This window comes from Amphiura filiformis, chromosome 3, assembly GCF_039555335.1.
Source record: "Amphiura filiformis chromosome 3, Afil_fr2py, whole genome shotgun sequence".
In the NCBI taxonomy this organism is placed as follows: Eukaryota; Metazoa; Echinodermata; class Ophiuroidea; order Amphilepidida; family Amphiuridae; genus Amphiura; species Amphiura filiformis.
Genome location: NC_092630.1, coordinates 47861025 through 47887781, shown reverse-complemented (window position 1 = coordinate 47887781; position 26757 = coordinate 47861025). Strand labels below are relative to the sequence as shown.

At 37.4% G+C, this 26757-nt stretch overlaps 1 protein-coding gene across 1 annotated transcript in view; it reads right to left on the bottom strand.

Annotated features, from left to right (window-relative positions):
• Nucleotides 1-25326, bottom strand: part of LOC140148639 (max dimerization protein 1-like) — a 33001-nt gene extending 7675 nt beyond the window's left edge. Inside the window, exons 1-5 of the mRNA XM_072170667.1 lie at nucleotides 25132-25326; nucleotides 24893-24974; nucleotides 22788-22820; nucleotides 2010-2124; nucleotides 1146-1308 (exon numbers count right to left, since the gene is read on the bottom strand). Coding sequence (XP_072026768.1) covers nucleotides 1146-1308; nucleotides 2010-2124; nucleotides 22788-22820; nucleotides 24893-24974; nucleotides 25132-25204 — 466 coding nt within the window. The 5' untranslated portion in view covers nucleotides 25205-25326. The remainder of the gene's footprint in view (nucleotides 1-1145; nucleotides 1309-2009; nucleotides 2125-22787; nucleotides 22821-24892; nucleotides 24975-25131) is intronic.
• Nucleotides 25327-26757: the final 1431 nt, after the last annotated feature.

Here is a 26757-nt window from a genome sequence, read left to right as displayed (position 1 = left end):
ATGTACGATCAAAATTGAATTAACCTGTACAGTATCAAGTTATGTAACTTGATTTCAAGTGGTCACTGCAAGTAACATATGACTTTTCAATCATGAAGGTCACATCCAGGTAAAGGTGACTTGATGAAATAGCTTTTTCATGTTTATAAACTAGGTCAAAGAACTGACAACTCATGGTTAAGTGTACTCTGTCCTACTTTCCCTGAAGAGTAAAAGGAAATCAAAATTAAGCTGGCACAACCTTCTACCATAATTATTACTCTTCATTTAAAGAACCAGCTAGATGCTTGAGAGCTATATCGGTTTACAAGGAGTAATGGACACATGGATCAACACACATCATGACCTAAATTGAATATCTGGCAAAGTGTTGTTTTTGATCATATGATATGACAGCTTATTATCCTGCCAGAGATAGGGACCACATCCCTATCAATGCAACTGTTCTTTAGCCCTTGAATAAGTCTATGTATTTGCAATGGTTGCCTATTTCTATCTGTTTAAGTGCCAACAATTACTATCATCTTTGCTACTTTTTTAACCAATTTATCATTACTAAAGTATTGTGTTCAAAGTTTTCTGACACATTGCCAACTTTTCCTGGGGAGAAGATGACTAAGTAATGGCGAAACATGTGACACAAGTCAAATTAATACTTGGGACCAAGTGTTCATACACGTGTGCGTACACCTGCATGCACCTGCTATAGGCACAGCATATTTTCACTGTCACCTTCACTATTAATCCTAATCATTGAGATGATTTTAGAATTGACAAGAATAGACAACTACTTTTTACACTTGACCTTTTACTCTTCCTTCGGAAATGTCAAAATATACAGATCACAAATGACATTATTTGAGTTGTGGAAAACTTGTATGTGAAATGTAGATGTAACCTTATGTACAATTCCTGTTTCTTTTTATGCCAGACATGTTTGTTCCCATGTTCATTAACCTATGAATTGTCATGTGACGTTTGTTGTCCCAAGTATTAAGTTTACTTTGTGTCTGCGAAAATAATAAATTCCTGATAAAACTGCAATGCCAATTAGCAATTGAACATTCCATATCGCTTGACTTTGCTCCAATCACCTGTTGGCGATAATCCAACAGAAATCACCTCATTGAGCCAATATATCTCACCTTTTTCTGAATCGTCTGAGGCTAGTGAGCTACCAGTACTGTCTTGCCTTGGTTTCCTTCTGACTGTATGTGTTAGCTGTTCCAATCTTCTCCTAAGAAATCTCTGTTCCCTTGCTAACTGTTCTTTGGATGACTGAAATTTTTCTTCTTTTTCTTCAAGGCTCTGTGCATGAAAATAAAAACAAAGTTAGTCAGATGGACTTTTTTTATTTGATTTCTTTTCTCACTGCGGATAATGAGTAAGGGGGGGGCAGGGGTAGCTAGAACAAAGCGCTCCAGAGTCCACAGGGACCCTGAACTTGCAGAAAATCTGAAAGTAGGGGGTCCATAGTAGAATTTGCCGAGTCAGAGTTGCACAAATAGTATGTCTGCGGTAGCGCTACATGTAGATTAAAAAGCTGGGGGTCTACAAGAACCCCTGAACTTGCAGAATTTTTTTTTAAAGGGGTCCCAACTGTATTTTGGTGAGTCTGGGACCCCAAAATGCAGCCTGGTGCTATCCTAGAAGTATGGTCATGATTATATTTGAGTAAGACACTCTACAATGTTTGAATCAAACAAACCTTGCAGATGCACTATGTTTCACTTCAAATTCCAGTGTGAATTACACATGCTAACTAAAAACGTTATTTCCAAATGTTAATGTCAAAAAGTTCTCATCCTCAAGCCCTGGTGGAGAGAATATGTACCTTTAAAGTTATCAATTGATTCAAGACCCTCCCCATTCCATAGCATGATCACACTCCTACATTTTTATCTCACCTTTTCACATCTGCCCTGCCTAGGTAGAGTAGACTGGGGCTAATTCTTTTACATTATACCTGTAGCCTGTTGTTTTGATGTTGAAGTTGTTTAGGTGTTTACCTGAATGAATGCTTTGGCGGTTGTTAGCAGCCCCAGTGTAGTGTGGCGTGATGATTCTGTTTCCAGTGGCACCATTTCTTTAAGCTGCTCCAGGCAGTTTCTCAGGTGGGCACGCCTGTAGGAAAACAAAAAAAAGAAACCATCCAGAAATTGAATGAAAAAGATCTGATATATCAAGTTCTTATTTTATTTTTAGTAATTGGGCCAGTATTTTGTGATTGTCAGATTTGCCCTACTCTGCATCCATCAACACTGCCCATGTTTGTCATTTCCTCTTGTCCATTTTCTTTTGGGCCAATCTCATATGAAAACAAGTATTATACAAAGTTATAGGCTTATACACATAATCCACAAATGGACTACATAAATCACCATAGTATCACTGTATTATTAAGTGGAATGGGAAGAGGAAATCTAGTTGCTTTGCATTTAAACTCTCACATTCACATGATTGTAGGGCCCTATTTGAAGCATAGTAAAAATCTGACCTTTTGCATTTGGTCTGTTCAATGGTCAACATGGTCAATTAGGATTCTAACTTTGGACTGTTGGTCAATTTGGGAAACTAAATAGTAGTACAATGGGATTTGCTTTTTTAAAAGTCCACAATTCCAATGGAGGGACTACTAGCCAAGCCAGAAAGTTTTGTGTGTGCAGCAGCAGCAGGCTCGCCCAGGGCAGCAACAACTCACATGACCCAGTGAATGAAGGAGCCAGTCAGGGGCTCAGCTGAGATTTTGACTGTGTGCCACTCCCACTGACTTTCACATGTATTTGCACAAACAAGTTTCTCCATTCATCCATTGTGTTCATTGTGAATAGTTACTCATGCATTTTCTGTATTGTGCTATGGTGTCAATGAATAGTACACAAGAGCAACAATTGATCATTGCAAGGACTTTCTTGCAAGAGATGCATCCTGCTGTTGTCATGTCACGCAAAACCTTCAGTTATACATAATTTTGTACACTTCACTGTCTACTAAATTGTCTTCATTGTTCTCCATGCGTATGACCTTGAAATACATGTATGGTAAAACAAGAACGAACAATATCTCCCAATATTCTGTTTTCTGACATACAAGCCCAAATTTTCATGATAAAAATCTAAGTCAAACAAACCGATGAAGGTTGTAATGAAAATAGAAAGTAATGTAACGTTTCAGATAAAAGAATTTGATGCACATGGATTTCATTTCACATTATTAATATTACAAGCTCCCTTTTTGCTTTTATAAACAACACCAATATTTCACTTTTCCCACAAACTTTCCCACATGAGCTTACAACCCAAATGAGGCTTGCTCAAGGCTAGGCTCAATTTACTTTGTAAAGCTCGCTAATAAATACCTTTTCTGAACAAAACAAAAGCAGTATTCAACCATCAAACCATATCTCCCCTGTGCCTTCATTACCAACCATTCAATGTGCTTTGTTCTTTGCCTAAAATAGTTAGTTTTTCCTTGTAATCTTAATACTGAAGATCAATTTTTTCATTAAAGACAAACAACTGGTGGTCATACAGTGACACAATAGCTTGTTAATTCTCACTATTGTTGTTAATTCTCGTTATTATTTATGCCTGCTATTCCATGTAATATACATTTATTCCTAGTGTTTCAATAGTATGGTACACTATTCAGAGCTGGTCCATAGCCACGGTTGGTCTGTAGGCCTTGACCGGGCTTGTTACCAAAGTTTTGATGTGGCAAAACAACAAGAAGTGCAACCGATTACACTTTCATTGTTTCAAGTTTCCAAGAGGAAGTATGAGAACTCATGTGACCAAGGCTGCAATGCCATGATTATTTCACCTGAACTTGGAAGCCATTGTTGCTAGGGAGATTGTGTTACTGTTAGGGAGATGATGCATATGCAACGCACACGTGTGCATGGCTAGTACATGTGCATGACTGTGTTTGTTGCTATGGAAAACCAAAATTCAAGAATTTTACCAAGATTAATCTTATCTCATGATCATATTTAAAAAAAAAAAATAGGCCTTGTACTTTTGATGCAAACCCAATGAGAAATAACACAACAGTTGGCTTTAAATTATGCAATGCATTTGGATAATTTGCCCTCCTAACACAATTCTATTGATCACAATGCATCTGCCGCGCAAACCATATCAAATTTTAAATTACTAGTGCAATACATTTTATTCAAACCTGCTGTCATGGTTCCACAAGCTTGGATGAATTATTAGATCATCAAGGGAAAATATGAACTCAATTTTTTTAATCAATATTGTTGAAGGTATTGGATAAATTGCTATAATGACCTCCATACAATCAATGATAAAATATGCAAATATACCGGTATATAGTAGCATGCTGTCTCCCAATATAAATTGCAATATGAATAAGTGAAGGCAAATATTTTCTTTTCAGGCTGAATTTATTCTATTACTAAGCTAAATTCACCTGAAGCAAATTATGTCATCCATTGAAAATCGCTGATTTCAAGATTCCTATCTTTTTCATAGGCAGATGATATTTTCAAGGTTGTTTCAAAGCCATGCTGCAATCACATTCACCAATCCCTGCTGAACTAATTAATCCAATTAAAATTCAAATCAAAATCCATTTAAATGCAATACCTGCGCATAATTACCCTCGCAGATTTTGCATCATTCATAAAAACATGAAACAATTGGCACTTTGAAACAGATGCCACCTCATTACTGGGATTTAGGACAATCCGATTGTCATCTACGCGTATGTAATAAACTCATCCATTACATATGACAAGGATGATCTAGGCTTTTGGCTGTAGTGCTGATAAACAGTGTCAATCACCTCCGATGGGCCAATATTATTAATGAATGAAATGATTTTTTTTCTTTTTTGGTCCCCTGAGTGTTCACAATTTACCATTTACTAATCGAAAGAGATCACCTATGAGCACATTCATGATAGTGCTACTCATCCATAGTCATTCAATTCGTACTAAAGGCAAAACCAAAACCTGCTGCGTTTGGTTGATCATGCAATTTAACACCACACTGTAGCAACTTGGATTCAATTTTCTCTGTCCCTTGATCTCATCATCTGTTATTTCATCTTGGTTGCTTCCAACATTTGTGTAACCTTGTCAATGCATTAAGCATGTTAAGGGATCGGTGACAACTATGGTTAAAGGATGACATTTTCAAATAGTTTGATTTCATTTATGGCTGATTTGCTTTTACCTAAACAGATAATATTAGGTCTACTGGACATTACACAGAAAGCCAAACAACAGTGGGACCTTCACCTCGGAAATTTACCGGATTGATGCACATTCATGCATCAAAGTTTAAATTTTACAGGCTCCCAATTTTCAGGGAAAAATAAGATAATAGTTCTGTTTACACATAGTTCTACATCATAATTTATATGAGGAAATTTGCCCCAAACCAAAAATTTAGTATGCTAGCAGGCAGCCATTTAACTTTCAGCTAAAATGCTAAATGGTGCTCTGTCAAACACCATTACAGCCTGGGACCATCAGAGTCTCCTGTCAGCATGGCTGACATCATGCACCTTAGAGTGCAAGGAAACAAATAATACATCTGCTTATGGAGAGCACAGCAATCGCTGCTGATTTGAGGCCATCAAAGATTGCCTAGCTAGGCTATTGAACATTCTCATACTATGAGAATAAGGTCACAATATCCTGTGCCGATGTGAACTTTAATCTTAAAGCTGTGCTACAGATGCCCAATGAATTGGAAATAATAATAATCATTATAATTTAGAATAATTTTTATGTCAAAATTTCATTTTGCATGCCATGACGATCAAAATTGCTCAAGGGTGTTATTAAAAGAACTACCATACATCAATTTCTTTACATGTACCGTATGTGATGGAAATATTAAATGGGTAAATTTTTTATTCAGTGAGCACAAGTATTAAGCACTATTTGATTTTATTGCAAAAATTGCTAGCTTCGCCTTATACAAGCGTAACTTATTGCATCGCTGCAGTGCATGTCAAACATTAAGAGGACCAACAGATTACAGATGTGATGTAACAAAATCTGTGACAGTATTGAATAGCAGAGCATCACCTTGAACTATTAAATAGCAGACAATATAAGTATTCATGAAGGATAGAGGATGCCTCCACATAAGCATACTTGTGATCATAAAGCTTTGAAAATACGTCAAAATCTCACTGCCATGTTAAGCACGCGAGACATGTTGCACGCACACCCAAGTAGTACACAGAGGTACAGAGAGACAAAAATGCTACGTGCATAGTAATGATGCTATGTAAAGTGGGTGTACAGCAGAATGTCAGTGACCTCAGACTCCCAAATATAAACAGTGTTTGATTACAGTATGTGCTGGGAGTGTGTCAAGCACAGATGAATGTTTACAGGACAGAGTGATGCGCAAAGCAAAGCAAACTGGTTATATAAAGTGCTCAGTTTACATATATTCTGTGCTGTATAGACTTCCATGGGAACCGTTTTGATTTATTGCTGTTGCAAATTCTTATAATTGATTGAAAATTTTAATGAACCTTAATATAACTTCCGAATTATGCTGGTAGTGCTTGACCTCTTAATGGTGTGACCTTATTTCAGTTTCTATCTCAGATTATTAGTTTTAGCCCACTGGTTTTAATTACTCTAAACTCCTGGCCTGCAGGTACATTTTCAATGACCCAAGAAAGAGTGTCGTTTTTGGGGTCAGTTTGATTTAAAACAAGGTATTTTTGGTATAAACTTGTAACAATGAAGTCAAGTGCATAATTATGAAGATAATTGAAAATCTATTTACTCGGTGAAATTAAATACCTCTGATCCATTTTGGTGAATGAAATTGAATCAAAACACTCCACTTGAGACACATTTTTTGCAACTTTAATTACAGATACAGGCTTGTAACATTCTGATCCTCTTTTTATCGTCCGGATAAATAAATAAAATCTTTGCACAGCCTGGTGAAATGTTCACAATTACTGCTGGGCTGTGCTTGAAATGAGCACTGTCCATGCATTCACTTGCCAGGATTATTTGATGAAGCTGGTTCAGTTGCCTGCAGCTTATAAAAGATTACAACTGCACTGGTTGGCTATCTTAGGATGATCTGCATGCCCTCTGTGAGGCCAAAAATATAGTGATGTTCAGTGCTGGTTTTTGGTAATTCTGATTTAAAAGACAAACAAACTTACTCTTTATTTCATTATAAATAGGTGGAGGAGGAAAAGGAACACATGGAAATGAAAATTATTTGGTTTCATTCATGGAATTCAAACATGGAATAGTAAACCATTTGGACAATGGATACCAAAACCTCCTTGCATGGTATCTACATTAGCATGTAGGCCTACCATCCAATGCCAGTAGATTCATATTCTGATTTTACAAGTTAGTCACAATTGTCGCACGTTATCCAATTATACATCCTTCTAAGCGCCAAGATTAGATTTCTTCAGGGGCTATTCAATATGTTCACCGCCATTTTCTTCAATTTAAAATGCTATTGAATTAGGATTTCTTCTTCATCACCTTACTACACTTTCAAGTTTCAAAGGTTAGTCAAGTTAAAAGCAGGTCACATGTGTTGTTCCATAGTTGCTGTCTCAACATAATCCACATTCAGTCAACTTCCTTTTTCACTAAGCTGCTTCGGCAATCCACACTTTAATCATTCTTGACCATTAAGAGTAAGAATTAAGTTGTCTTGTCTCATTTATGAGGTAATTGTCACTTGAAATTTACTACATTTTCTATACTCCAAATGCCAGGTCATTTAACCCAGGCTTTTTTCCCATATATATTGAATTTTCAAGTTCCTACAATTGCCAATATTTTTGGTGGAATATGACTAAGACCTTGCCTAGGAGGGACATGATGAGTATTCATTTACATAACTTGAACCTGTGGACATAATATAGTAGGGTGTGTATTTTTACTGGATAATGAAACAATGCGTAGGAACTGTGCATGCCTCAAGCTCTTCCAGGTTCCGGGCCTTTAGAGAGATACTTGTGTTAATGTTTCAGCAGTTTAACAATGCTGATAGCACTTATGGGTGTAGTGTATCACCATTTTCTATTCGTAATTCATGATGCAGCTTTGCGATTCCACTATAAGTGCAGATCATTATCATATGATAGCAATAATCATCAACCAATGCACATCTAATTTGAAAATATCTTACCATTCAATTCAGCTCTGGATTAGAAGCTCAGATAGTGTGCATACTAAAATTGTCACCAGAAAGAGCACTCATCATGCTATTAAAAATATTTCAAGTTTATATAGTTCATAACTTAGTTGAATGTATTCATTTTAACATTGCGCTCACCATTTGAGGTTTACTTAGGCTGATGTACTTTTGAGCACTAAACAAGATTAATCATGTTAGCATGGGGGTTAACTTCCAGGGTTTTGTCAGTGTCACTCTCTCATCAGGATTTGCAGATCAAAGCTAGGGAAATAGGAGTCACCACTTTCCTGCAGTCTACTACTGCTCCATGCAAAGTTTTTTGTCTAAATAAATCAGGGCTCTACTTTGCCAGGATTATTATACAGCGGAACTTTTCCAAGTTATTTATAGCTGTATGTGAGAACAAGTGCCCCAGACAGACCTTTACATCATAAATCCTTACTAGGGTGTAGTAAAGCACGGGGTATAAAGCAGGCAGGATGAGTGTGCTAATGTTCAATTCATATTGTATTTCCTATGGAAGCTCACGTTGCATGGTAGAAGTTGGCTTATGAGGTACACAGAGTAATGATTCACATCATAAACACACTCAATTTCTTCCTTCCACATGAATATGAACTTTTAAATTTCATTACCTTGTATTGAGTTAGGTCAGATTATGTGCATATTATGTTGGCCTATATTAATATTGGAGGGGTTTATTTTTTGCAGACTAGGCACCTGTTGTTTGAAACAAATCCTGTTGCATGTCATAAGATATGGCACTCATTTTACACAATCTTCATACCCACAGACCCATCACAGCTATGCCACTAAGTTGTGTGCATTAGCCAACATTTTGTCAAATTGTCCCCAGGTCAATCCTGTATTCAGCAGCAACAAGTCCATTAACTTCTTCACCTGGTGGGTTAAAAACATCAAACTCACCCCCGGCAGGTGAGTGAGTCCAACCTGTTGCATTGTGTTCACAAATCCTGTAGGTCAGAGGTCACTAATGGGTTTTCTGAGGACACCCATTTCCCTGCTGATTCCCAACATCATTCAATACCAATTACCATTTTACACATAATCACTGGCCCAAATCAGGCCAGCAGCATAGCAGCAAGCAGTGCGTTTGTTATCACTCAGTATGACCTAGAAAAAATTGGATCAAATGCCCAGTGGTAGCCATGGTAATGGTCATCTGTTGGCCATGACAACAAGGATCCCAAAACAACCTGACTGATTGCCTAGCTGGGTTGGTTTCACACCTGTATTATGATTGGCCTCCTCATTTCAATTCATACCAGATGACATGATTGTAAATGGGTCTCACACATAGTAAGGTCTTGCCAAGTCACTCCCCTTTTTTAGCCCAAAGAAAACAAATTTAAAACCCACATAAACAGCACATTTTACCTGACCTCAATTGTTTTCAACAATGTGTAATCATATGTTTTGCTTGTTTATAATTATGCATATAAATTTTCATTTTTCTGCTGCACATTGGTTCAAAATTTCCAATATTATTATTTCCACACCATGAAATCGTTTCATCAATGACTGTTTACATGTACACCTCTTGTTTTTCTGCCTTTACACATTGGACCTTGTATCACCTTCACCTGAGATGACCCTCCCTTGAGCCCTCCTAGTGACAGGTATAGTACCAGGGAACCAACTGGTTGTATATAGTGGATCAGCTGGGTCAGACAGAAAACATCCCAATGACCTTGGCTAGTTGCCAGTATGTGTCACATTACCCATGTTGATGCAGTCATGTTGACCTGATATAAGGACACTAGGGAGCTCAACTGTTTACATGAGGTACAGCCTATGCCCTAGATGCAAAGCAAAATCACTTTAAATACCCCATACCCTGGTATTCAAATGAACTGGTTGGTTAGAAGACCTTTTCTCACTATTTCTAGGGTCTGTGATGAAAATTGAAATCCTCTCTCAAACTAAGGCTACCAAAACAGGCTTGGTATTCAATGTTACCACAATATAAAAGCCAGAATTATCCCTCTTTACTAGTAATACTATAGCCTAAAATAGGATAGGCCTACTAATACAGAGAGAACAATCAAACAATAACAATACACCAGTGTTTTTACAATTCACTCGTTTTGGTGATTTCTTACATGAAGGATTAACTGAACATCTTTGCCAAGAACTTAAGTCATACTATCTTACTCTTAGCAGAATACTTTACAAGTTCACATGACACTTTTTGATAAAACAATAGGGTTCAAACTTGAGGACACTGACAAGGCAGAAAGACAATGCAACATAGTTCAAAAGTTATCCTCAGATAAGAATAGGCTACATCAATAAAGTTGCTAATATTGTCGAAAAATGAAACAGACTTTACGTGCTTTTTCGTCCGTTATACTCATGCTCAATGCATTGTATAAACAGTATCTGTTTGCAGAAGCTTACTATTTTAATTTAACATGAACTTTGAAACTTCAATAAATTCAGTCATCAACAATCAAAAGCTACTCAACCAAAACAATGTAGAAGGGTAAATAAATCATTTATATGTAGCATGACCAATTTTGTAGTCAACAAATCAGCACTATTTGGATTTGATGGGTTCACTGGGCTAAGCCTGAACCATGGATGATGTGACAACAGGCATGTAGGCATACAAACCAACATCCTATTTATCCACGTGGATGTGGATGTGTGTGGGTGACCAGCCTCCACAGGAAATGTTCTCATCAGTGGTCAATGTGTTGAATGTGATTATTAGTTAGCTGGGATATCCTCCTAGAACACCAACTCCTTTGTAAAACCATATCCCAGAACACCAACTCCTTTGTAAAACCATATCCCAGAACACCAACTCCTTTGTAAAACCATATCCCAGAACACCAACTCCTTTGTAAAACCATCCTATTTATTTCCTTCAAATCTTAATTAGGCCTAAATCTAATCTAGCTTCAAGTTGATACTTTAAAATGGTTCATAATAGGTCGGGTGATTATGTTACAACATGCATGTGAAGCCAAGCAAGTTCATTTACCCATGGCAAGGTTGGCTAACTTGCCCTTGCATAAAATTAAATATGTTCATGCCTAGCTTTAGCCAGCCATGCATATGGTATGATGGAATGTTCTCTCTCCAACCTCCTAATGAACTCTTTGTCTTTTAATGTAGGCAAAATGCCAGCTATATTAATAACATTCCTAAACACATGTGAAATAATAACTGAATGCCATGTGAGTTGAACAGCGTATCACTATAAATGCACATCATCCAACTGCCCCTTCATTAATTCTAATTAATGCAGGTTCCTGCAAGCACAATTTATGAATATGCTTACACCTGACCACATGCACTTGAATGAGAATGACCACACATAATTAATATAAATGATAAATTAGTAGTATTTAGCCTGTAGTGAAAATGAAATAGGATACCTCAAGTATCCAGACACACTTTCTTGATGAAGTGTCTTCATTTAATAGACCAAAGTTTACCAAGCTGATTTTCGGGCATCAGTGTATGGTACCTTTTACAAGATTTGCTCATACAAGTAGGTCTACATGGTCCCATGTAAGTGCAATTTGTAAGTCTCTTGATCATTAGCTGCAATGCTGAAATTCTTAGTCGTGACTAAATTCAGAAATCACACTTTGCTGATTTGCTGGCAAGTACTTAATAACTATGACACGCCCATATTTCATTACAATTATCCGCCATTCTACCCAAAGGGTGAAATTTAATCTCAAAAAACTTTCAACTTCGCTATATGGGTATTTTATGCTGCAGGTAACTAGTGGTAACTCAACATTTTAACATTGCTGCATTTCACAGGGCATTTCAATGGTGAGATAAGAATGCAAAAATTTACCAGGCTGCAGAAATATTAAAATCAAATATGCAAATTGGTCTTCAGGGTTAAAACCACATGGGACTAAGAATCACAGCGCTCAGCTCGCAATCGCATGAATGATGCAATCATTTGCTTATGCTACCCATGGATGCATAATCCTTCCATATCATTATTTTCTTTATTATAACATGCTTTACAGCTATGATGCTATCACATGAAGCTGGCCTTACCCCACACACGTTCACCACATAGGTTTCAATTCATTCACACCGCTAGCAAGCTGTCATCTATCACATGAGATTCGAGCCACGCAAAACATTCAATCCATCTCGTATTGTGTACAAATACAGTACACTGATGCTAGGGCAGAGCTAGGTTTTCCCCAGTGTTTGGTTGTGGGGGGTATATTGCCAAAAGGGTATTTGCAAACAGAATGCAGCATACTTCACGTTCACGCTCACACTCCATTACTATCAATCAGAATCAAAGAATTATCATGTGCTGTATTACTCTGCATCAAAATATTCAAATGAATGCTAGAAAAGTTAGTAGAGTACATGGCAATGGGACCAAGATTTGAATATTGAGCTGAGCAGTAAGAATGAACATTTGCATTCCAATTACACTTGTTAGTATTGTAGCATTGAGGAAAAAAGGAAGATGACACCTCCAAAAAAGCAATAGTTTTTGCAGGGTCCTCAATGCAAACAAGTTCTGTGCTTGAAATCCGACCCCGAAATGTGTTGCCTACCATGAAAACCAAAACCGGCAATTCTGTACTGTATTCCTCTTTTAAGTATAATGAAGACAACAGAGCCTGAGAGGAGAGATCAGATGTAACAACAAAGCAGCAAGTGACCCGGTGTCATCTGTACCAGCTGAAAATTTGGAATGGCTCGCACACTTCCAAGATGCTGAGAAACGATGTTAATTTGGGGGCATATACTGCTTACTTACTGATCATCTCGGCATAAAAGCGTGACCAATGGTCAGCCTAGTAACATAGCTGACACACCCATGTGTCCATCACTACACAGCCCTGGGCATTATTGGTCTCCTAAGTGATTGGCTCAAGTTTAGAAATATAAATATCTTTAGAGTACTTTTCAGTGGAGTATGTTTCTAGGGAGAAATAATCACCATTTCACCACTTTGCCAGGTTTACAATACCTGCACAATTGACAAAACATATTATTAGATGATTTTTCAAAGCTGGGGCAACACCCTTTTGCAGGGACTCCGGTCCTAATAAAGCACTGTTTCCCACTGTGACCTCGAAGCTCTTCCTTATCAAGTGTATAATCAGATAAGATCCAGATTTCACCCATCTTTACTGTCCATCAATTCTTTATGCTTCATTGTATTGCCACAAAAGATGTCATGGAGAGTTCACCTTTTTTCAGCCCAAATAAAGAACTGCATGCATAATTTTTGCCTCTGATGTACATAGTAGTCAATTAGATTCTATATAGAAGATAGCATCTTTTTATATTAGTGCAATGGCAAGAAATAATATGCCCATAGTTATTTTCTTATCAATGCAATGCTTTCATTGGTGGGATCCAATGACAATTATAGCTGAATAGCAACCCTAATGGTATGCATATCTTGCACATCACATCAAGCAGTGTAAGGGTTTGCTGTTATTATCAAATGGAGAAACAAAATCTCATTTTTCTTTTACTCATTTGTGTATAAAATAGGAATATTCCATATCTCAGTAAATGAACTTTTATTTGTACCAATATACCTCACAATTTTGGTTTATTGTACGGCAGTTAATAATCTAATTACATTCAAAATCAAGAGTACAAGCCAAATCATGCAAATGGGAATGCACAACATGTCACGCTTAACAATATCATCAATTTTTTTTATCAATTTGTAAATACTGGCTGATCTAAAGTAGTTTGGCTGCTATGCACTACTGCTGATGAGGATGACACAAAGCTAAAAGGCCAGCCATATTGCAAGCAAATTGACATACCATCCATAAAGTGTAATTGGAAGAGGGCTTTAATCATAATAAATTGAGTGATATGTAAAAGCTGAGGCACTGGCTACCAAGCCAAAATGATACAATGTGGCCAATTTACTTTGGCTATTTTAAAATTGATATATAAACTAGCTATCAGCCAGTTCCCAACCAAGTAGTTGTACAGTTCAGTCAGTAGTCGTAATAAATGTAAGAAGTCAGGTATGGGTAGCAACTCATATTACGTGTTGACCATCGGTCAATTGCTTCATTTGCATGTAAGCTAGTGAGGAAAGTGTTAACGAGCCTGCTTGGACTTGCAAAATGCAAATGTTATTTGAATGAAGCAATCACTAACCAATACAAAGATATTCAAACCAGTGTAGAGCAGGGAAAATGAAATATCTACTCAATATCTGTGTATAATAATCTTAAAATTGCATTTCCTCTAGATATAATCCTAGCGGACTGAAGAATCTTCAAGTCGTACATACCAGGTTAATTGGCTTTGAAATGAGGGTATCGCACACGCTCACATGTGATGTTCAACTGGTAGATCAATACCAATCAATTGATTAAAAATGCCCGCGGCTGGTCACAAAGCCCGCGAACACGATCAGATGAAATGAATGCATGTTGAGACATGCTGGCCACATGCCATTGGCCAGCGTTGTGACAGCACTGGCTTTTACACTATCTGGTTCATGTAGTAGTGTCACTGGACTGCGAGGTAGATTCTGATTATTGGCCAGTACGGAGCTGTAAACATTTTGGTTAAATGCCATCAATTACGTTTGCGTCTTGGAATTTGCCATTTTGACAGGAAAAAAATCCTGCTTGATTCAATGTGAAAATGGGGTGGATGGAGGAAAAAATAGGGTCAACATCAATTGTGCCACATTAAGGTTCTTGGCCGATTAAATGCAATTTTTTAAAGCCCATGCAGTTGCCTTTTCTAAATATCACAGGATGCAACGAGCCATAGCAGTGATATAAATATTGTAAACTGAAACCATGGACTGCTCTTTTCAAGCTACGCCTGTTAAGGTGCATTGACACACAAAGTGTCAAAACAGACCTAATTGTTTGTTGGACTTCAAATGCACAAAGTACATAAGATTTTCTTTGCATAGTGCATTGACACCACATCAAAAACTTTCACTCTTAGCTAATAAATGCATTCATGATAAAACGTGAATTCTGTCAGCAGTTTGCCTAGTTCTTAGCTGAGTGATATAGCCACAAGGTCCTGCAAATACTACTTTTACTTCCAAATCGTTGCTTGAATCCGATTGTTATGGAGAAATTGGTAACAATATGCCGAGATCAGGTTGTTTTTCTTCTCATTTGCACATGTCTGCTAATTGCTATTTAAATTAAGTATGTTTGATGTTATACTGATGAATTCTAAAATGATCTTGGGGGATAAACCCTCACCTACAGTCCTTCAACTTGTACCAGGTAGTATCATTTTTGGAAAGCATGGAATATCTTTAAATTAATGTAACCAGTGCATGTTAATACATAAAAAAGAAGAAATTTGTACACCAAAATCAAGAACCACAACTTGGCATTTGAGGGAACCATTACTGTGACCCCTTTCCATGTTTCTTTGATGACATGAATATATCCTGACTGGATGACAGGAAGTATGTGAGTGCACTTCATTACTGATGCTACACTCCAGGGTGAGAGCTTATCCATTTAAGACCCAATGTCCAGGTATGCCTCCGCAATCAACCTCGTTGGGTTTAATTGGCTCGCGCTTAATGAGCCTCATGTCAACATCTTTATAGTCCAGCTGTCATCTGATGGCAGGAGAGAGCGCCATCGGTCATTTACGTACATGTTCTTGCTTGCACGCCAACTATTATTGGTATCAGTTTCATACTCCATGTGCGCAGAGTGGAGAGGTAATTATGAAAAGTTTGCAGAGAGTTGCAACGAAAAACCATATGCCGAAGATGATCAATTTTGACAGTGTTATTATTCACTGCCATTAGATGAACTGTCGGGGGTAGGGAGAGAAAAATTGACAATCGCAGGATATCTAAAGATAAATTAACACAAAATGGCTACAAAGTTGTTACAGCCACTTGATGTTCTAACATACAACCTTTCAATTTGCATTACACACGCACAATGAAGCACTCAAAACTGACATATGGAGGGGATCAATGAAACACAGTTTTTGCACAACATTGTCTTTTTTGTTTACACATCTGTGACTGTATTAGTGTCATTTAGAACACACAATAAAATGTGCAATGTGCTAACCTTTTGTTGTCCAAAACAGATTGTACTTAAAACAAATGTACAAAAAAGCAGGCGCATGTACATTTATAGACACAATTCATAGCATGTCAGTCAGTTTGTTTCCCCCCTCATTCAAGCCCCTTCCTGCCAAGCCAATTTAGTGTTTACAATTCATGCCTGCAGGCTCAACCATCATACACAGCAATGACATATCGCCAACAATATTACAAGTGCCAAATCAGAAATACAGTCCAGTAAAAACTGAAAGGCAGGCACTGGCAATGTGAACAATTCTTACTGACCCCTATTATGAGCTGTCTTGAATCTAATTCTGTCCCATTGCGGGTTGCACATATCAGGATATTACGAAGCGGAGTTTGTACGTATATAAACATCTACTTGGAAGAGCCAAGACAGACACAGAAACACACACTACATGAAGATGGGAAAATTGGTTGTCAGCATGATATTAATGGTTAACCTACATAAGCTTGTGATTTGTAATAGATCTCATCTCATCTGCTGATCTTTGATGGATTCAAGCACCACCAGTAATTGCTAACTTATCAAACCAAACTTGCCCTAGATATTAGCAGGTAGAAAAGGTTAGTATTTTGGTTTATCATCAACTTTGAACAATATATGCCTGCACCTGATCTGAAGTGGGAAGATCATCTTGAACTATCTGCAGGGTGTCGACTTAATCAAATTACAAACTATCTTCATGATCCTGTAACAGAGTCCCTTCTGAAGCCTTGTCCCACATTTTATACAACGTTTCATTTTACAATTACAGTAGGGTTGGCAACGTTGCCCAATTTTTCTCTTTTAACCATTCTAGTGGTAAAGCCACCAGGGGGAAATCTCCAAATCGCTCAATTGGAACAGGGTTGGCAACCGTCATGATCATGGTTCACAGCCACAGACAATGGCCTGTCTCTGGGCAGCTAACATCAAACAATCAATCCCCTCCTTTCTTTGGGTTCATTTGAATATGAATTGTTGACCTATCTATTGTTACCATCCATTTGGTTACATAATCACTTCCTCATTTTAATCACAAGCTAACATCACTAATAAATTCAACAGCATTTTCAATATCATTGTAGAATGTCATTGAATTATTAATCTTTATCCTCTGCTTTATTTTGCTTTACTGAAAATCACAAAGCATGACAACATTTCTGTAATAACAAATAAAACAGAATCATTTTGCTCATCAGCAATGAATCAACATTATACATGTTAATTTTAATGTGCCAAATCAATCATGATTTTGCATAATATTCCCCACATGTTGCATGATTTCATTATGAAATTTCCCATTTGATCAATTTCATTTCAAACTGAAACAAAAAATGCTTACGCGATGATAATCGTATTGTCTACGAGGGTGTGGTTTTGCATTAATTTTAATACTAACCATAAAAATGTAAATTCCAACATCGCCATCAATATTTAAACAAGTATATTGAGCAATACATGCAATGGAATTCCCCATGTTGTCTGTTCTATTAAACCAATTTTATGTATGCTGGGACTAGCCATCTAGCATGTGGGCTGATCAATGCACTATGAATTAACCTAGACATTGTACCCCAGACAAGAATCAGAAATCAGGTCTATTTATAACCATTAATATGACACAAATAATTGGTGGAGGGTAATTCCACCCATTATCATGAGATACAATAAGATTAATGTGTGTGACAACACAAACACTGTGTCTCATCAACAACCAATAATAAGGCAAGCCAGGTTTAAGTCATGGGACACCATGATGAAATCAAACCACTGGGGTCTGTGATCAAACCCATTGTAAAGCTCTCTGTGTTGATTAAACAGGGTCATTGAGGCTTCACTGAACCATAGAGCACCCCTGGATAGGCTGCTCAAAAAGTTGTAAACACTTTCCTTTTGGCAGGGCTACTTGGCAAATGCTGTCAGCTCAAATGCCACCAATAAATCCACAAGGGTCAGACAGATTCCTTGCAACCAATGGAAAAAGGTGTTACAAGTTCAACGTGATGGGTCAAAGGTTACATGTGATGTCAGAATATCAAACAACAACCTGTCAACGGAACAGACATGTGGTGTGTGCATGTGTGTTTGAGCACAGTACTACATGGGAAAGCAACCATTTGTTGGTCTGCAGGTCTGGGCTCCAATTTTAGATTTGTCAGATTTGGGTAAACAGAACCAGTCTCAATTGAGGCATTTCAAAGCCAGTATGGCTGCAATCTATGTACATGACTACATGTACAATGTTCAACAATTTTCTCCAAAATTAAACTCCCTTGAGCTGTTTTCTTGTGACCTCAAAAAGTCTTGACCTAAATTTGCTTGTTAATTCTTACATTGAAACAACTGGTTGATTGCCAGAACACTTGTTGCCCATGCCAATTGTACTAAGCTGTCATGCACTGAGCCAAATTTTTCAGCATGCCTAGATTTCCTGATTTTACCACATTCTCCTCAACTGGCATTTGCACACCAGGTCAACAGCCTTTTACTAGTCAAGATTTCAATTAGAAACTCCTTATTTAGCCATACCTCAAAACAAGCCTTGTGGCACATCTTGATTTCAACATTCATGTAAATGTGAAAGGGTCATATTCTTCATTTTCTGGTTTGTATTATTTGCTTTTTATATCAAGTTGTGGGGCAACTCATTTCTTTTTGAGGATGGCAAGTTTATGAATACTGTAATAGGCCCTAAATGTGACAAAAGTGTGTGGGTGGGGGACAAAAAAATCAAACTTGGGTATACCCAAACCATACACAGGTCATTTCACGCAGGGTACATGCTGCACATTAGCTCCCAAAACATATGATATGTATTACCATGGTATTACTTGAGATGTGCACACTATTTCACCATTTTGAGACGAGACATCTGGCATCCAGACCCAGTCAAGAAATCAAACAAGAAACCTGCAAGCTAGGCAGGTGTCAATGAAACAAAAACTTTAGATAAATACCATCAAAATGCTTTGTTGGAATGGGCATTGTTGTCAAGGATTGCTACTAAAGTCACAAGGCAAACTGCTTCTCTGTATAATGATGATGACCCAAGGCACTGATGAGCAATGCTTGCAGTCACCATTGACCATGATCACACTCCACACATGTCTGCCCTCAGTCACCACTCATGTACATTGTTTATGTGCTGTATGGTTAGCCACCCAGTCAGCACATGGGGATATCCTGTGGACGTCCTTGCACCCCCATTGTGATGACATTCCACAGCTAGCTCCACTATATAATGTACATGCCCTTGACCACGTTGACCTTAAAACCACAACATTAGGTGTATGCTGCATGTAGACATGCCCTTTTTATGAAATGATGAAATCATAGTAAAACTTTAAAACTCCATACATGTACAGTCTATATCTAGGCCTTAGGAGTGTTGATATATAAGAGGAATTTAGCTGCCCCAGCTTTACCTTGACCCAATAAAGTTATTAATAGCCCCAGTATCATCAAGTACAGGATATGATCATCATACAAACCCAGGCCTTGAGAATTGCCCTTTCCTATCCTTCCTGATGATAACCTGATTGCCAAGTACACAAACAATCCAAATTACTATGCAAGGTCAGAGAACAAGCTTTATCTATATCATCTTGAGGAATTGCAAATTAGCAACAAAGAAACACTCCAACAATAGAGTAATCAAAACTTGTTGCAAAAGTGAAACTTTTCTATTAAAAATACTTTCCACTAAATCCACTTGCACAGAAACACTTAATTCTGCTATATTGGTTCCTAAGCAGATTTGCATTGTCGGATTTATTTTGTTGGGCGAACACATAAAAACAAGCTCAATTTCACAAGAATGTCATATTTCACACGTAGCATTCATGTAATTCATGTTTAAGGGAACTTGCTAGTTCCAACCAATATTTCCATGTTCTTTCCCTTCATGCCGGCACTACCACGTGCATCATGCACGTGTATTGTTTGAATTTTTAAACAAACATTTAAAACAGCTGGTAGGGTGTTGTGCAATAGCAGCTGAAAATGGGGTGAAAACAGCTGATATTAAGTCTTCCTTTAACTAATAATATTTAGTTCAACTATTATGCCATTCTTTTGTAGGTCTCTGACCCCATATAGTGATAAACAATGATATTTTACACCAATTTACATGATCATTACAATTTAAAAGACTGCTACATTACTTCAACTTGAGCTAACCCAGATGTGGCTTTTATAGTAAGAACAATGTTTTATTCTTTGCTCTTGTTGTAATAGCATCACTCATTGACACAAAAGGTTTGGTGGTTAGGGAGCCCACGTGTCTAGAACAATCAAGACCCTCGCAATGAAATTTCAGCCCTAGTGCTTTTATAACAACCCTACACACAATGCCAGGTTCGGTTTCCGCAACATTTTCTGCTCGACTTGGTAAACTATCTAAAGGGGATTTTAATACAGCGGCTAGCAAACCACCACTTGCTGGCCGATTTGACTATTTACATGGTGTGCCCATTGAGAAATTGAAGTCAGGTGGAAGAGCTCCTGGGTGGAGATAATATTAAACATACATAGCGCATGCTTCATAAGCATAACATACAATTACGACCCGAAAACATGGAGTGCTATGTATCCTGCTAATTCCTGCATGATGTTGGTGTTCAGAAATGTGTCTGCATGGAACACTGCTAGCTTGCTTACATTAATGTAAATAAAAAGAATATTTAAAAAAGACAAAACAATAACATAATAATTTGACGTTGATGTACGGTATCTTAAATCTGATACTATGGGACTGTTAATTTTGGTATGACAATATATTTTATTTTTTATATTCTTTATCAAACATTACATGCAATAAAGAAATGTATGCAGGACTTGCAGGTGTGGGTTCAGCTTTAAATTACCGTAGTTGCACTGATATCACCTGAATACACAATACTGCTTGTAAATATGGGTAAATGCATGCATGGGAAAGATGCTGGTGTTGTTGTGCAGCAGCGCAGCGCAGCTCAATGGATACAGTGTTTAATCATAGCCAAAATGTTTCAGCATGTCAATTGTAAACAACAATGTTCCATCTTGCATTTTGCACTGTCTTTTCCACCAACGCTAAAGTATTTCACTGAAATATACTTCCAACGTTTCTAACCTCTTCATTCACAAGGTGTTAAAGCTCTTAGGATAGTTATCAAAAATTATATTTTCCTAATAGGTAAACTTTTTACTTTGTTATGATACTGCAATCTAGAAACACTGATCATGCTTGACTCACATAATTCATGAATGATTCTGCTCAGCTTGTGCTGTAAGTGGTTTTATAATACTTTTGGCAAATGCAGAATCCCTTTGTCAAACAGATTATACAACTCAATAGAGATGTGCATAAAACCTGGTACAGTTATACAAACACTTCACTCTTTGAATAGACCAAACCATAGAGACCAAACCCAATCCCATGCCCTGCATGTGGAAATTATTCTTCAAGAAATCTATATTCTGTCCAATTATTACTTTTCATACACACTTCAGGTGACCTGTTGTAATTTTAGTATTCTTGTATATTTCTACCCATAAAAATATTTGACTTTTGCACTTTCTTCTCATATTCTACCCATAAAAATATTTGACTTTTGCACTCTTCATGGCCTGTTCCTCTGGCCCTTTTTATTCTATTTATAGAGCGAGTCATGTGTGGACCTGTCATAGTAAAAAGACCAATACTGATTTGGCAGGGCGCCAAAACTCCGAGGTAAACAAATACAAATAAAGTTGAGAGATCATCAATAGGCCTTGCTTGACAGAATACAAGCCTTGAACAATGCCCTCATGGTTGGCAATTGATTTGCATAGAATAGTAAGAATATGGGGGTGGAAAAAAACAAGTTGTTACAGGCAGGGCTAATTTACTTGTTTAATTTTATTCGTGCTGATTTCTATGATCAAGGGCAATGGCATAATCATCTATAATCAGTTCATTTATTGATAATACACCTTTGTACACTACCAGTACCATGAAATGGTGTAATCAAGAGACAATGCAATGCATGCAGAGTTTTGAGGTGTAGTGAATTTATATCATACCAAAGTCAAATTTGGCCTGAAATTAATGGACTTCATGTCCCTTAAATTTTAAAAAATTAAGTGGCTTAAAATTAACAGGTAATAATTATTTGAATACAACTTCAGATGCCAAATTGCCAATGCAATGCAGCAACCATATTTTTATGAAATAGGACTATTTACTAGATGGGAAAAGCTTCTTAATTCTGCTGCTTATTCTTCAAGATCTCACAAATCAGATCAACATAATACTTCAATCAAGTGAAGTGTTCTAATCAGATCTGTCATTCAAGTGATGATCCAGGCTGATGATGTAATTGTTCCCCATCCTGTCCCTATCAAAGATCACACCCAACACAATGTTCAAACAATCAATACTATGGCATGAATAGGCAAAGACCACAGAATCAATAACACACACTTAACTGAATTTGGAGGGAACTTAACAACCAACTGTTCCCAACGTTCAGCTAGCTGCATGTACAAACTTTTAAAAAACCCAAAAACTTACCTATTCTTCTCAAGTTCGTTGTGTGTAGATCGACTGCAAGAAAATTTAAGAAAACTGAATCAACACCCATTTTTGAGTTGGGGAGAAAAAGGGAGTTTCGATTGAAAATCATTTGTTTGGTTTGGGCCTCTAGGCGGGCGCCCAGCTGATTGCCGGTCAGCTGTGTGTAAAAACTAGCCAGCCACGTTGCAATGCCGGTACCTCTATCAAGCATTGTGTACAAAAGACAAATGGTTTCTGCGCGCCCAATTCGTTTATTGTAAAAAGTTAAAATAATTAGAAATAATCATCCCTGATAAAACAAAAAACTTAACTTTCGCAAGATTTAAACAAGAGTGCAAAGAGCTCGAGAACGTCTTTTGATCGAGTTGTGCCTCAATGTTTTTGGATCTTGTCTTAAATGATACTGTACGCTGACCTGATTTTGTCAAGTGGTGTTTTTGGCAGGATAAGATACACGGTGCAGCAAGTAACATAAAAATTATAATATTGATGATTTAGGCGCACTTTTATGTTGTGAACAATTTAGGGACGCTTTCATTAGATACCAAGGGGGGGCTGGGTAGTTTTTGAAAAAAAAAATTTTGTCGCGCCATCTGAGCAAAAAAAAAAAATTTGCTCCACTTCAGACTAAAAAAAAAAAAATTTGATCCACCTCGGACCAGAAAAAAAAAGATTTGATGTCAAGGGTGAAAAAAATTTGTCACAGAATAGTGAAGAAAAATTAACCTCATAGCTTTTATATTGCCAATTTTTTTCCCGCTTCGCGCGAATTTGCCACTTTTTTCATCAAGAACATATTTTAGCTTCAAACTGGTACGTATTTTGTGCGCATTTGTTTATGAAAAGTTATTAAACCGGTTCTGTGAGTGAAAACACTTGATTCACTCTACTTCACAGTTTTCCCACCAAATTCCACCCCATTGTCATAGAAATCTGTGCCACATGACTGATTGAGAGCATAGGCGTAGATCTCAGGAGGATAAATCCCCAATATTTGCTGGGGGTGGTCCATCATACAATCATCCCCAAAGTTGACGCCTGTATGTGTGTTTCTGACAAAATTAACCTAAAACCACGAATTTTTGCGCGCTTCGCGCGCATTTATTCCATATTTCACCAGTTTGGCTTTTATTCCATATTTCACCAGTTTAGCTTTAATATGCCAAAATATTTCGCGCCAAAAGAGGTTCATTATACTTCAAGAAAATTTTACACATAAAAATAATGATTTTTTTTTGTGGCACTCGAAATTTAGTTGCTACAAAACGTAAAAATGATATGGACAAATTTTTACAACTCGACAAACAAATTGTTGAAAATTATAGGACTTAACGATTGCAAAAAAAAAAAATTTGCCTCTCCGAGGTGTTGAAAAAAAAAATTTTTGCTTCATCCAGGGGCTAAAAAAAAAAAATTTGCTTCACCGAGGTGCTAAAAAAAAAAAAATTGTCACGACCCCAACTACCCAGCCCCCCCCTTGATATCAAATGGTGCGTCCCTTATAATGTCATCAGAAATCGGAACGGAAAAGAGAACAGAAAATGGCCACTGACGTAAACAACACCATACCCGGATAATAACATGACGACAGTGAGTCATGAGCATGCGAAGACTTGCTGTGTTTTCAGGGTCAAATACAATCATAGAATTCCAACACAACAGAAGTTTTTACACACCATGCAATAAGAATTAACACAATTGTTCACATTTTATCAAAACACACAACTTACTATTTAAAATTCTAATATGATTATTAATACGAGGGTTATCGTACCACTTTTCGCTAACAAATTTAGTCACGAGTTCAATTTCATTTTGTTTACAACATTGTACATGTACATGGTTTGCGGCGGTGACGTTTCTCATGTTGGAAACCATACTTCCGATGCATTGGATGCATGATGATGAGTTTCTAAAGAACAAATTGCAAATCAACTAATATTCACCCATGAAACTAATATTCAAAAATACGATTAATTTTCGTCGTTGACCTCCAACTACGTGCCACAACCAGCCAAAGTTACAGGTTTCTTTTCCTTTTGATGTCGGTCAGCATGTCAGAGCTCGGAAATCCATGAATTATATCTTTTTACTAGCCTTACCTATTTGAATGAAGTCTCTTTACTTTTGTCTTCCTCTTCGATGAATCATGGTTATAGGGGAGGGTAGAAGCATATCCATGTTCTGCGCAAAAAATAAAAGTAAATTCCATATCGAGAAATCCATTTTTGCAATACACAATAATACACGTGACGGCAGCTGTCAAAATTGGGCATCGAACAAAATACACACGGTGTGTGAAATCACTTACTGCTTTAAATTCCTAAAATTTCACACTTACCACGCTCTCGTCTTTCCAAAAATTCTGCAGCTTGCAACAATTGAGTTATATTGAGCATAGACACGGCCGCCATGACGATCGGGTATACTTATTCCTAGATAAAAAGCTAGGAAGTGGAAGAAAATTCAGTTGATTCTGCTGTGGTTCGCTTTCCTTGCTCTGTTCGTTTGATCGTAATTCCAGTTTTGTTTTGGCTCTACGCGCAACGGCACGTTGACAGAGGTCAAAATGCAAACAAACCTGTCACGTGAATATAAGCCCTTCGTCGATTGGTTATCACTACCCAGGTTACGTGAGCTATTTTTAGCTAACCAATCAGAGGAGCCGTCTTATGAGGTTAATGTCCATATGTGACACACGTGGGTACAGGCACCACGCCCATACAATCCACGTTTTTCGCTGATCAAAACATCAACAAACCCATGCGTGCTTGCATTAGCATTTGCCACATGGTTTCTGAATACGAACCGTGGCTTTTGCACGCGATGTGTGAATTTACCTGAAAATAGTACTTGTTTAATTCGTAATATTAAATAGTGATTCCTTTTCATCAGATGCTGGTAAAAAAAATTGTAAGTGTATAATTGTTTAGATAAAATCCTGAATCGAATATTGGAAAGTTGCTCTGATCTGATTGAAATGAAAATTGATAGTAGTTTTCTGGGCAGTGTTAGAAATATCAGAGTCATGTTTACTTTTTTAATTTTGGCAAGAAAATTTATCAAGTTAATTTCTTTGAGACAGATTAAACGAAACGGATAGGGTGATATTATGATCCATTGCCACATGTAATTATTGTATTTAAATACTAGGTCAATATTTTGGTATCCGGTGCTTAAAAGAGTTGTGAAGCGCCTACAAAATATTCAATAAAATGACGACGCATTTCCGCTGCTTCATGGCGGTGGCGCAGTATGTTCAACTTCAACCTGTTCTGTGCTGTTGCTGTGAATTTTGTATCTCAATACACGTACACCACAATACGTTTGGTAAGGAAATCCAATAATTATGTGATGCATTTACATTTACATATAATAACATATTCGTTTGCGTATGAGGTTACCCAAATTCGAGTTGTGCAGGCCGTGTATTTATTTTTAAACCCTAAACTATAATATTATGTTTGCAGCGGCCCAATTTATGGCTGCAGAAATTTTGCAGGCTTAGGCCTACATAGCCTAAGTAGCTCCAAGTCCACCCACTAGCCCGTAGGCCTACGCACACTAAGCCTAGACAATCCAGGAGGGGGAGACTCGAATATGAAAGGGGTCATTCAGTGGCGGCTCCAAGAAAACGGGGGTCATTATTTGTGGAAACGCTATAAAATTAAGGGTAGGCTCCCTGTACCTAATTGCGAACATTTTCCATTTTAAAGCTAAAATTGCCACAAAAATGTAAAAATTGTTTATGCGCGCGAAGCGGGCAAACAATTATTTTGCAGATTTGGTGCAAATTTAAAAGGGGGTCATTGGTCGTAATTGCATTTCCTTACCAACGTATTGTTTGTTTGTTTAAACGGTCGCTCCGTGCGGAGACACGCTTGGGTCCTGATGGGACCAGGCTCAAACAAAATGCTCAAGCCAGGTTAAAAAGCTTGTATACGGTAAGCATGCTGGCCTGTATGAA